This window comes from Rhea americana, unplaced genomic scaffold, assembly GCF_003343005.1.
Source record: "Rhea americana isolate MKP2758 unplaced genomic scaffold, rheAme1 scaffold_97, whole genome shotgun sequence".
NCBI lineage: Eukaryota > Metazoa > Chordata > Aves > Rheiformes > Rheidae > Rhea > Rhea americana.
In genome coordinates, this window is record NW_028187166.1 from 1,001,050 (window position 1) to 1,014,183 (window position 13,134).

General features: G+C 44.8%; 1 protein-coding gene across 2 annotated transcripts in view; it reads right to left on the reverse strand.

Annotated features, from left to right (window-relative positions):
- Positions 1-9,887, reverse strand: part of COL5A1 (collagen type V alpha 1 chain) — a 167,007-nt gene extending 157,120 nt beyond the window's left edge. The window contains exon 1 of one of the 2 annotated variants that reach the window (XM_085325272.1): positions 9,516-9,887. In XM_085325272.1, coding sequence (XP_085181398.1) covers positions 9,516-9,615 — 100 coding nt within the window. In that variant the 5' untranslated portion in view covers positions 9,616-9,887. The remainder of the gene's footprint in view (positions 1-9,515) is intronic. The other variant, XM_085325271.1, reaches the window with a different exon arrangement.
- Between the last annotated feature and the right edge of the window lie 3,247 nt (positions 9,888-13,134).

A 13,134-nucleotide genomic window follows, 5' to 3' on the forward strand; every position in this document is an offset into this window, starting at 1 on the left:
AGAATAGCACTATCAGGCGCTATCTTCATACTCCAGTACTGGGCACATCTAGGACAAGCCCTATCAAAACCACCCAAAATCACTGCTTCCAACTTTGTCGGAGGGGTGCAGCTGAAGGAACTTGTGTCCTACTGCCAAAATCACTGTGTAAAACTCCCCACCAGATCCTGGGAAACTGGCAGTGTGACCTCCAGGAATTCAGCTGCAATGAATTCTTACTTAAATATTGTCTTGGAAACAAAGCAGTGGAGGGGAGAGTGGGAGGAAAAGCAGAGAAAAAGCCAGTAAGGCTTTCCATGATAAAGCACGTGCAGCTCAGTTAACGCATAGCTCTTTGCTGTATATCCACACAAAAAATAGAAGCACCAGCCAACATGTAAATGAAACTCAAATCTAGCCACTAAAACTGCCCAACAGTCCCTTCACGTAAAGGCTCCAACAGGCCCCTTGGTGACCTATTCCAAGGTTTCCCCCATTAACTTCTTGCAGCATTTCAAGCAGAGCTGCAGCCTCTTCCCCATCCTTTGCAACTTTTAACAGTGATGTGCAGAAAAGCAAAAAAAAAAAAAAAAAAAAAAAAGAGGGCTTTAAACAGCTTGCTTAAAAGCAGAGCCAGGAAAGGATCAAATTATTACTTTACTCTGAAAGAATTAACATCTCCCTGGCTGCAGATGCACAGCTTGATCCAGGCAGGGACAGCATTCAGGGTCACCCCAAGCCAACAGCAAGATTTACGTGCATTTAGCTTGGCAGATAGTTCAAATTTCCAGCAAGCTGCAGCAAGCTCTAAGGACAGCAGAAGATCCACACACAAATGCATCTATTCACCTTGGGAAACCAGGGTGTGCCTAGCTCCTTTGGGTAAAAGGCAGACTGTTCAGACCAACAGAAAGTTATCACAACAGCTGGACTAAGGTTTGGCCTTCAAACCTTTCTCCAGAGAACCTAGTGCAGCAGGGCTTAACACTACTAGCAATACAGCATCAGGCATGGGAGGAGTCTCAAGAAGACATGCCAAATCCATATGGATGAATGCACTTAGCCCAAAAATCCTGTAGAAGAGCAAAGCATTTAAGTATAAAATGCATTTGGTATATTGGTAGAACAACTGGATGTCACAAGCCCAAAGCCAGCTGAAAGTCATGCTGACATCATCTTTCTTGACCTCCTTTTCCTGGATTACAGCACAGCTCTAGAATGTAAAACCCAGTGGGGGGGGGGGGGAGGGATGTTCAGCTTCAGTATCCAGTACCCCACTTTGATTTGCATCACTCCAGCTTCCAAAAGATTATTTCCAATAAACTGAAGCATGTGTGGCTACTGGCTTCAAACTTCATTTATAGATTCAAAACTATGGTGTTGACACTACTTTGTAACAGCATAGTGGTCTGTTTTATGCTCCATAGTCTGAACTGGAACACAAGTTTGTCCAAAGCTACATACAAAATCCAAATAACCTTTTGCATTTGCAACATTTAAGGCACTAGTGGGGTTAGAAAAAAGTACTATCCTATGAAGGAAAAGCATTTTTAAGATAGAAGTCTCTTAAAACATAACCACTAAAAGCCTGAGGCACAGAGTTCAGAAGAGGCTCTTAAAGTGCTTCATTGCTTCATAACAAATACACCTTGTCAGCATATCAGCATTCAGTAGTACACATGTTGCAGCTGTGCCTCAAGGGCAAGCAAGGGGTTCTGCATAGTGAGAGGAGCAAGTCTGAGGGCAGAGGAGCACAGTGATTTGCCCAAGGCCTCCAAGTCTTGGGCAGCAGCACTAGGGAATGAACAGTGGTGCAGCTCATTCCAAGTGTTCAATCCCCAAACTATCCTTTTTTCACTCCAGCTCATTACACAATCTAAAAGTAAATCTCCAGAATTGTAAGTGTTAATACCATTTTCCTGGGTTCAAAAAAGACAGCATCTTTCAACATTGTGGAAGCTTCCAGATGATGCTAAGCAGCCTTTTGGCTTCTGGACAAGAAGTCCAGACTCAGACCAACCAACCTCAAAAATGCCTTGTGCAGCTCCATTTTAGTTCTGAAGATGTTCCAGACATGTCCAGAGAAGCCAGCATCACTTGAATGGTTCACTCAGTGCTCAGCTTCTTCTCAAGGGGCCTGAAACTTAGGCAGTAACCAAGTGGCTAATTGTACCACTGGCTGCCAATCAAAGTATTTTTTCCATACAACACTTAATTTTAACAAATTTTCTAGTCTTGCATGCCTCTTGGCTTTTTTGGTTTTGGTCACTTTACATTTTAGGTTTTTGCTTCACACAAAGGTTTCTACTTAGAGAGGTATTTTTTCTTTTCTTTCTTTTTTTTTTTTTTTGTTAAAGAAAAGCTGCCAGCTTGCAGACTCAGCACATGCTCCACTCTAGTTAGTAAGAATAAAAGCTTTGATACACAGCAAAGCAAGGCTGCAACTGGAGACATAGTCCCAGGAACCTCTCTCAAGCAAGCCAGGAAGGCAGATGAAAGGGCTAGCACTACACTGATCAACTGCTGAAAGTAGAAGTGGGTAGCTTAGAGAATCCAGCAGGCAAAAAAGCCTCGAGAGCCTGACAATTGCCCCCTGCTCACCTTGAAGATGCATGCTACAGTCCACCAGCAAAGCTGCTAAGAGCATTCCTATGAGCTTTGCTGATGCCCAGCCACAGGGAGACATAGGTGGGCTCTAATAATGCAACCTGCCTCTGAAAAAAAGCCCCTGGACTTCAACAGGTGCAGAAGGCTTCAGTTCAACATCAAAATACAAGTATTTCAGACTGGTTCTGCACACCCTACACTCAGAAGTCACCTGGAAAGAATTTCTGCACCTGTGCTCCTTACTAGAGCCTCCGCCACTCATCTTTCTTTCCAGGTCTCCTTCATCCTGGACACAAGATCCATCTTGCCTATAGCCTTCCTACAGCCAGCATGCCACTGATCTAAGCTGTGCATAGGTCTTGCCCTTTACAAGTAACACTCTTTAAGAGACTTTTTTGAAAGACCTTTATACTCTTAAAAACTCCTGAAAACCTCACCACCTAATTAGCAAAGAATAAAAGTCTACCAGTATCTTCAAACTCATATTCCTCACAGCTCTGTACAATAGCTGCTCTCTGAAGGGGGTCATAACCAGAGAGAAATCCAAATAATGGCAATAATGGAAAAGATCTAAAGAAAGGACACCAAACAACCCTGATCAAGGGACATTACCAAGTACAGAAAAGCCTCTGCACATCTCAGCAAACCAAGTTTAGAAAGAAACACCAGTGAGAAGTGGTGCCTTTTATTGCATGGGACCTCCCTAGGGACTCCCCCACCATGCCAGTTGCAAGGAGCCAGGAGGAAAACCCCACAAGGGGATCATAGCTGCCAGGTCCCAGCATGACACATGCTATGAGTGATGGTCCCTAACAGCCATCACTTACCTCCATACAGACCTACCAGGGGCAGCTGTCAAACACAAGAAAGGGAGGCAATTCACCTTATAAACCCATCCAGGATTTCCAAGTAGCCTCCTCACTTCTTAATTTTTATCTCAAATTCATCAAGGCTAAACTGGGGCTTTAAGAGCTTCATGAAAGGCCCTGTGTGCTTATGCAGATGGCACAAGTGTAATCAATAAAGCTCGATTTGCATACTTCAGTTTGATCTGAGTGGTAGTACTCAGATCAAACAAGACAATCACACTAAATCCAGGACAGAGGACTACACAGCTAAAAGCTAGCAAAGGCATACATATATAGAGCAGGGAAACCAGCAGAGATTATCAATTCTCTTTAAAAACAGGAATTATCATTTACCAAAGTCTAGGTATTCAAAAGTTACAATCAGGTTTTCAGTAAAACCCACATGATGTTAAGTCTTTCTCTAGAAGAATTCATTTCATATAAAGATAGCTGCTTTGAGAAGATTCCTGCCAAATAACTAAGCTAGAGCATACAGGAACGGGCATGTAGATATGCAGGAAAGTACCAAATTCATATCTGTAACACAGCAGGGATTTCCCCCATCTCAGGGGCTGTTGTGCTTCAGAATTCACACTAAGGCAAAGCATGAACTCCAAATGCAATCGTTACTGCCAAACGATCCCAGACCTTGAGGCCTATACCCCAAATTGCTTTATATGCAGACAGGTTCTTATCTCTTTAATGTAAGTAACAGTCAGCAGGCCAAAATAACAAGAGGCTCTTAATTCAACTGTTGGGAAGGTCCTTAAGCCCAAGCAGCACCTGCTGTAACATGCACACCATCTGAGCACAATCAAGCAGGAGTCCCACTGCAGTACCTTTCCATCTGCAACATGCTCACTGAAATCCCACAGCCTTGGGCTCAGCTCTCCACTTCCTCATCCTCACTTTCTCCAGGTGTATCCACAGGCAATTACCACAAGCATCCGTAGCAAAACCACGAGTCACTGCAGTGAGGCCTAATTTGAACACTCACCTGCCTCATGTTCATCACCTCTCCACTGGCCAGCTAAGCCTATTCTCTTCTCCCACCACCCCATACACTTCTCCCCACAATAGCGAGAAAGATTGTAGGTCTGCTAGGCCACAAAGCACCTAATCCTCAACCTGCCTATGTGGAAGTGTTTACTGCACTATTGCTCAATGAGTTTCTTAAATTAAGGCTCTGTTTACACAAGAAAATTTGCCATCTTCCACCTACTCTGGGAAGGATCACACAGCATCTCACACTGCAAAGCATCCCCGGCACCATGCCTGCTCACAAATCACAACCGCTTTGCTAGTGGTCATGACCCAAGCCAAGTAATCCCCTTCCAGCCAATAACCACAATATCACAGCTTTTCACAAAAGGAGATCTTGAATTCAATGAGAAAACAAGAGCAGCATCCTTAAAGCTTTTTCAGCTATGCTATGCTACTGGCTCCACTACTGGCATGCTCTCCAGAGTTCCAGCCAAGAGCACAGGGATTACTTAAAACTAAGGATCTTGGTAAATATGCATTATTTCTGTTGTGGAAAGAGATCAAAGTCTTAAAACAGACTCAGCTTCTTTACAGACACTTGCTGATTCTTTATCTTTTATAACCAGAACCAATTTCCACTGAAGCCAGCAGACAACTTTCCGTCAACATGAAAGACCTGGATCATGCCCTATGAACACAGATATTCCATTCTCTAACATTCAACTTCTGCTCCAAGAAATATATTTGGAGTTCAGACAGATTAGAACAATTGCATCAGGAGAGCAATGAGGCAGGAAGCAGGTAGAAGAATCAGGGCATTAGACAACATGTAGAAAAAGCACTTGTGAAAAAATTAGGTAATTTGCTCTCCCTCTGCAGAAAAAGCTCAGCCTGGCAAGCAGTTTGAATTTTCCTACAAATTTATTTCTGAACTCCAGGCACAAAACTCAGATTACCTAAAATACCTCTATAAATAGTACTTCACACAAATGCCTCTGCGTTAGTGACATGCCACAGCAGCACCGTCTGCCTCTTCACATCTGTTGCCACGCTGTGTCTCCCTTTAAACACTATCTGTGATTCAAAGCAGTTGTCAAAAAGCATACTCTAACTGAAACCAGGCTTCAGGACAGATGGTCCTAGGGCAGGTACTGTGCACCAAAGCACAGTGGGAGAGGCAGCAAGAGGACAGAGCTGCATCTTCAGTGCTAGAGGAAACCAGCCAGGCATACGATGGCAAGTGACATTAGGCACCTACAGGCCCTTGGGTATCTGGGCTTTGGCACTGGATAGTGGCTGAGAATTTCCTGTCAACACCCCTGAGAAAAGAAAAACTGCTTCAAAATTAAAAGTATTATCCTGAGTATCACTCACAGCACAGATGCTGATAAATAACACCCAGAACAAGCTATGTTGGGAATCACCTTTAGATTACGCCCCAGTAACAAGGACAGTGTAGTTAAGATGATCAATCAGGAGACAGAATTGGAACAATTCATAATAGGTATCTAAAGCCTAAAAAGCATCCTGTAGTTTTCAAACTTTTCTGTGACATCAGATAAGGGGGTATTAACCACCCAAGCCAGCGTAGCACAGACCCATGCCCCAAGCTGGGATCTGCCCAAGGCCTGGCTTTCCCATGTGCACACACTCACCCAGACCTGCAGCTCCACACTGGGTCACTTCTCACAGCACAGGGCAAGGAAAGCTTGGGAAACAGGAGCCAGTCACCCAGAGGTCCTCACTGAGGGATGTTAGCACATCCCTTGCAACACTACATGACTTCAAGCAGTCATGAAAAAATGACTGATGAGTTATTCAACATTTTAAAGAGAACAAACCTGTAAAGGAAAGTCCATCTCCTTAAACTACAAAATTCAGGGCAGAGGGCAGTACCCACTTAAAGCAAGGATGCACACCCCCTTTATAGACCTTTCCTGTTTGTTCTAGAGCAGCCTTTGTGCCCACAAGCTCTCACATTAAGGTCCATACAGTTTTATTTACTGATTGCCCTTAGTTTTAAATAGGTTTTATCTGAGAAAACCCAATATTGGATAGCTAAGATAGTGATACCCTCCAAGAGGTAATCTTCAGACTAGGAAAAGATGAGATCTCAGTAGTCAGAATTCAAAGCCAGCAGGTAGAGGTTCCACACTGTTCTGCCTCTTTGCACAAAAATCAGTAATTATTTAACAGGGTTCTCCCAAGAATCACCACTTGAAGACTTGGAATGAAATGAGATTTCTCCAGTCCTCAAACTAGGCAGTGGCAGTAATGCTTTGAACTAGAGGCAAAGTCTCCAATAGCATTAGTGGGAGACTGCCCAAGAGCTGGCCGAACCAACTCTATGATCACAGTTCAGAAACAGCGGCTCCTGCATCCAGTAATTCTGTACAACAGCAGGGAAGAGACCAGCAAGCAGCCTTCAAAAAGCTGCCTCTACAAGGGAATGGTTTGAAAAGATTTGTCATCCTGCCCCTAGTTTACAGAGAAGAATAATACATTACTTAAGTTGAATGCCTCTAGTCCATCCTCTGGATGAGGCATGTATAACAGCTGGGTTTAAGTTGCAAAGTCCTGTTCCAAAGAGGCAATACACTGACAGCATAATCCAGGTTTCACACTAGAGATGAGATCCATCACCAATTCCAAACTTATAAAGTCATATTTCTTCTTGTAAAACAGTATCAAGCTTTTCAATTGGCAAAATATTAAACAAAGCTAGCTGGCTGCATACTAAGAATTTAAGCCCATTCTAAATGACTGGGGAACAGCCAAGGAGAGAAGCAACAGATGGCAACAAGATACTTCATAATTTCCAATATTTTTCTTTTAAAGCACATGCCCCATATTCTTATAACACTTTGCCACTAAAGAAAATACTGCTTCCAGAAGTTTTCACACAAACTCTTTTTTAACAAATCTGTATAAAACTGAATAGATACTCCAACTTTGTGGGTTAGATTTCAGTGGGACATCTGTCAAAAGTGTGGAAAGTATGGGTTAGAGGGGCAGGGTTCAGCAATGTTTCAGTTCACATAACTTTTGACATTGTGATTTCTCTGACATTCGGGAAGCCCTTGTGCTAGATTTCTTCCCCCTCTTTGAGGCAACTTGATTGATGCATTTCTGAAGATGATTCAGTATTTCACCTCACTCCATACAGAGACTGAATAAAATGAAACTGAAACAGAAACAATTTGAGCTGATAGAGAGCTTGGAAGAATTAAAGAGCTATAGAGGGTATCAGTCAATGTCATCAGCTGTCCAAATCTAACTCCTCCCTCATCTAAATTATTTGATAGCCTATTAGCAGACTCATTAGGATAATTCAAATCCTTTCACTGCAAGAGTCACTAAGCAGCTGCAAGTTGGCCCTGCAGCTCTCCAGCCTCCCACCCTGTCACTGGGTCCAGCTAGACAGATCACCGCTTCCCAGAGCGGCAGCCACAGTGGGATCCAGAAGTCACAGAAAAGTTACCCATAAATTTAAAGAGCTACATCTTACACTGTAGCTGTTCAAAGAATATACCCTGGCGGTGTGCTTAAGGGTGCTCTGAAACCATTGAAATATTAGCAGCACAACCACAGAAGACAGAAAAATCTATTTCCTTCAAAACAGTGGAGAACAGTAATTCAACTTCCAGCATCTAAACAAAGCACCAGTGACCTGATGCTATTGGCCACATAAAAAGGGAAAACAAGTTAATATTGCTTCAGTATTATTCTAATCAGAACTGCTCTAAATAATAATCCAATACTTTTGCAATACAGTCTATGATAACTGACTACCACTAGTTTTTTCCTGGCAATGATTTGCTAGAAGCATTTTATATTGGAGTACTTATTTTCCATCTTGCTCAGAACTTGCAAACTGTTTGAAGCATTCCTCATACTACCGTTACTTTCTTCCCCAAAGCCATTTTAAGAGCCTAGAAATGACAATAATCGAGAATCGCACAACTACATAAATCCCACACAAACAACCCGGCAGACACCACTGGCTGAGCTTCCAGGACACAAAAGAGAACATCCAAAACTTGCACGAATTTGAGCATGAATACTGAATCCCAGGCAGATCAGCTATTCAGGGTATTTTTAGCTCAGTTTTCCAAAACTCAATCTACTTTAACTTTCCAGATTTCAAAATCAGCTCAGCCAACAAGCCACTTATTGAGTTGTGTTACAAGAAAAATCTCAGAGCAACGATGCCTAAGTGTCTCCTACAACCTCAGAAAAGATTCCAAAAACACTTTTGCAGCAAATCCACAAGTATCCATCTGTCCTGCTCTGGTATTTCACAGTTCACCACGGGAGTGCAGACATTGGGAAAGCAGAACTCCCCAAAACGCACAGGGTAACCAAAGCATCCAGCTAGCAAAATAAAGTGCTTAGTCCCTCTTCTGCACGATTTTTAAAGTGACATTTCAGGGGGGGTTGTTACTGTTCTGCATATCTAGGACTGTTTTGCACCTAATATTTCACAGCGCTTTCTCTTGCCATTCTCAACAGCAGTAATTTCACGGAGAAACCCTGCAAACGTGGGTTAGAGAAGCACAGTGGGTACAGAGAGCGTGTGCCTTGGGGTCCGGAGCAGAAGAGTCTGCAAAGCTTTTGTGCACCGCGATCTGCCGGCTTTGAAGTGAGGAGCGGAGAGCAGATTCCTTCTCCACAAAAGTTTCCTGTCCTCAAGGAGGAGGAGGAACTATGCAAGAACAGTTTTCCAGTTAAATATACACATGCACAACTAGAAACTTTAGAAACAAATACTGACTTCTGCTCCAGAAAAATGAGCACAGCAACAGGCAGATCTGTTTAAGATAAGGGAAAAAAAGTATTGCTCTAAGTTTTCCCCCCTTTTACGGGCCCCCTGACAAATGGCATTCAGAGACTTGTGCAGCTAAAGTTTTTCTTCTTTTTTGGAATGCATTGAGTGAGGAAGGACAAATGTTTTGCAAAGCACAAAAGCCAGCTCCTTCTCGCCGTCCGCGCCGAATTTCCAAAAAGGCTCCAGCTCCCCCGGCGCTTCCCCCGTGCGCGGAGGTCGCTCGCGTTTCCCACGCGATCGCGCTGCGAGCCGGCTCCGCGGCCGCTTACCTGCGGCGCCCAGGGACGCGGCGCCCAGCAGGAGCAGCGCTGCGGGCACCGGCCAGCTCCGTATCCAGCTTCGCCTTTTCCACCGTGTGTGCGTATCCATGGTCCACAAAAAAAGGGGCACCAGCTCGGGACAACTCGTCAAGCGGGAAAAAAAAATGAAAGAAAAAAAAAGCGAAGAAAAGCCGCTCAGACCCCCCCGCCTCCCCCCCCCCGGAGAGCAGCCGCTTTATAAAGCCATGGGGCTGTCGGGGGGCTCCGCCGCACTCGGCCCTTCCCTTGCTTGCTACGGGAGCGAAAACTTTCTTTCTCTCTCTCCCCCTCTCTCCTTTTTTCTTTTAAAGCCAAGGCGAGAGTTTGTCAATCTCGGAGCCGCGCAGCAAATCAGGGCCGGGCGGCGCGGCCCCCTGCGCGGCGCGGCGCCGCCCGCCCCCCCGGCGCCGCCCGGCCCCCGGCCCGGCCCCCCCGGCAAGTTTGAACGGCCGCTGCCGGCCGACTTGTCCCCGCCCGCCACTAGCTCCCCCACACACACACAAATAGCCCCCAAACATGGAAGTCTCTGCTCCCCCCACCCTTTTCCTTCTGGCTTCAAAGAGAAAGGGGGTCAGGATGCTTTCGGAAGGGGATAGGGTGGCAGATGCCACTTTGGAATTGGAAAAAGGAGGTTGCAAATGCAAAGGGTAAAAGTGCAGCCAAGAAAGTGTAGAAAGGGAAGGAGTCATCCCCCGCCAGGTTAGCTCAACAGTTGTGGAGGGGAAACGCTTCCCCGGCGAGCGGCCGAGGAGGACAGTCCACTTCTGCAACTGCTGCCTCTGGCTGCGCGCATCGGCTTGCACACTTGGTCTAGCCAAGGCGCTCCTCCACTCCCATGGCTCTTCCTTTCACCAAGATACCCAACACTGCTCGTCTTCGCACACTAATGACAGCTGATCAGCACACTATGGTAGCAAACATCAATTCCAAAAGTTTTTTTTTCTTTTTAAACAATTCTGGTATTGTATAGCATATTGTATTGCACTACAGTACAGTACCAAGAAAACTGTTTCCTGCAGCATTGCTGGCTCTCAGGCCCTAAGGAAGTAGACCCTCAACACTGCACTATTAGGTGGCGTGCAACACTGACAAACCCCAAATCAGATCAGGGTGCTTGGCAGGGTGCTTGGCAGGGAGCAGCAGCCTAATGCAACCCTCTACCTCCCTAAATTTAACTAAAACCCTTTGGAGTCTCACTAGTATCAATACTTTCAGTGCCATTGAAGATCTGAGGTCACTCATCACTGGCAGGCAACAGGTGAGAAGTCTCTTGAATTTAGCATCTGCAGTCACACTAGTTATCAAGGAGCAGTAACTACCTACAGACTCTGAACCCAACCCAGTGGGCTCCCATTCTGCACCATGTCAAAACATCCCAGCCCTCCCGCTTCCTCAGAGCAGCACCCTCATGGCCTTCTTTGTCTACAAAGAAAATAGCCAGTGCTGTCAGCTCAGCTCTTGCTGTACTGAAACCTTGCTGATACATATATTTAGTCATTCATTGCTGCAGGTATCTGGGCAGCAATCACTGCCATTCCTGCTTATAACATACCAGGCAGAAGGCAGTGTATGAGCTAGGGATTAGGGCATTTGCCTGGGAGGCAGGACTGTCCAGTTCTTAACATGTGCTCGTGGACCTATCACTCAGCCTTTCTGCTTTGGATTATCTAGAAGAATAATATTCCGTATAATAGCTGAAGTTCGGCACGGCCTCTGTTTTCCCAGCATAAATCTCATTGACCTACTGGAATGAGTTTCTTGGATAGGTAATTGATATCAGTAGCATGTCAAAATCCATGAGCACAGGAGCCCAAATCTCACCATATCTCTGGAAGGAAGCAAGGGGGAATAGTGTTCCCAATCAACTCAGTTTGTAGTCTAATGAAGAGGCTAATGGCGCAGTGGAGAAAAGCTATAGCAAATATCCCCTGCTCACCTGCAAAACTGTTGAGATGGTTTCCCCTACTAGCAGCCGGTCCATGAAACTAGGGAGGCTAGGACTTTAGCCACACAAGAGACTTGAGATTCTTTCATGCAGAGAGACAGGCAAAATATATTGGTTGTAATCTTTTGAGTCATGAGCTGGGGAGAACAAGATGCTCCAAATGTTTGCATCTGCTAGAACCATGTGCTTGGCAGGTACAACACTAGTGACACTCCCAGACAAATCACCCAGATGAAAGTGCCTTCCCTGATCCGCCTTTCATGAGTAACCAGATGACTAGAGGTTGGCGAGACAAATTAAGTGATGCTTCTTACCTAGGAGGAGCCTGGAGGCAAGTTCTTTCAACATAAATAACACCTGGGCATCCAAACCTCACTGCAGGGCACTCAGCAGATGCAACCCAGCAATGAAAGTGCTCTCCATCTCTATAACACTTCCTACACAAAAATACTCCGTTACTCACAGGTTCACGGCTGCCTCTAGTATGGAGCAGAGCAGCCATCCCACAGCTCAAGCACTGTGACAGAGGGAGATGTTACTCCTTCCCAGTAACTTTTTACTGTGATAGGTAGGTTACATAGCAGTAACTTGATTCATGATATTTCTATGCATGCCCAATTTCTTGCTCACAGGCTTAACCACTTTTGAGAGGCATGACCAGCCCGAACAGTGACAGAGGTGGTGTCTGATTTCAGTCTCTGTAAAGCAAATGCCAGGATCTTGTTAGTCTTCCATCCCAGATTTTGCTGGTATTTGGTTATACAAACAGCCCATTGTTGTGAAATTAGACCCTTTTTGTCTTCTCCAGCTGCAAATGAAAACCCCACTAACACTTGAACATCATCTGCAACTCAAATGTTGAAGTTCTCTGCCTTTTCAAGAGCATACAGCAATAGCAAGGGGGGAATAGCTAAAGCAATGAAAGCACTGCAGACAAGGAAATAAAAGCAGGGCAGTAGTAAAACATGCTAACACACCACCCATATTCTAAGAGTTCCCACTGCCTGACTCAGGAAGCAAGCCAGAAATAGCCAAACTTGGACCTTCATCTGATGCAAAGCAACTTTGCTTTACAGTAGTTGAGAAACTGGCTGAAAAAAAGCTTTTTGCACAACAGTAATAGTTTAGCTTCCAGTTACTTTCCAGGTGATTTAGAAGCTTGCACAGACCTGTTTGCCCCTCCTCAATAACAGAAATAAGCGTGCAATGGCAAACTGAAGAATTCCTGCAGTCTCCTGCCAAGTTTGAGAAGCCAGCCTCTGAAGCAGAGCAGACCAGATCACCTGGTGGTGCAAGCTGCAAGTAGATTTACTCTAGTTGGATTGGTTCATGCCAGCTCTGAACCCCTCCAGCAGCCAGTTGGAGTGACAACTGACTATCCAGAAGACTAGATTGTAGCTATGGCAGATGGCCAAATCTTTTAGGAAGAGCAGTTACTTATGAAAGTATTTATGACTGAAAGCATCTCGAGTTCAGCTAGCTGTTGTTTACAAGGTGGAAGACATTTGTAAGCCCCCAAACTCAGGATACATGGGTAGAAAATTTGGTAGACATTTATACTGTGAAATTAGTCCAACATGAGCATTCAGTGAAAAAATAGACATTATTCTGTAGTTTGAAAATAACTATCGGAATAATCAAAAG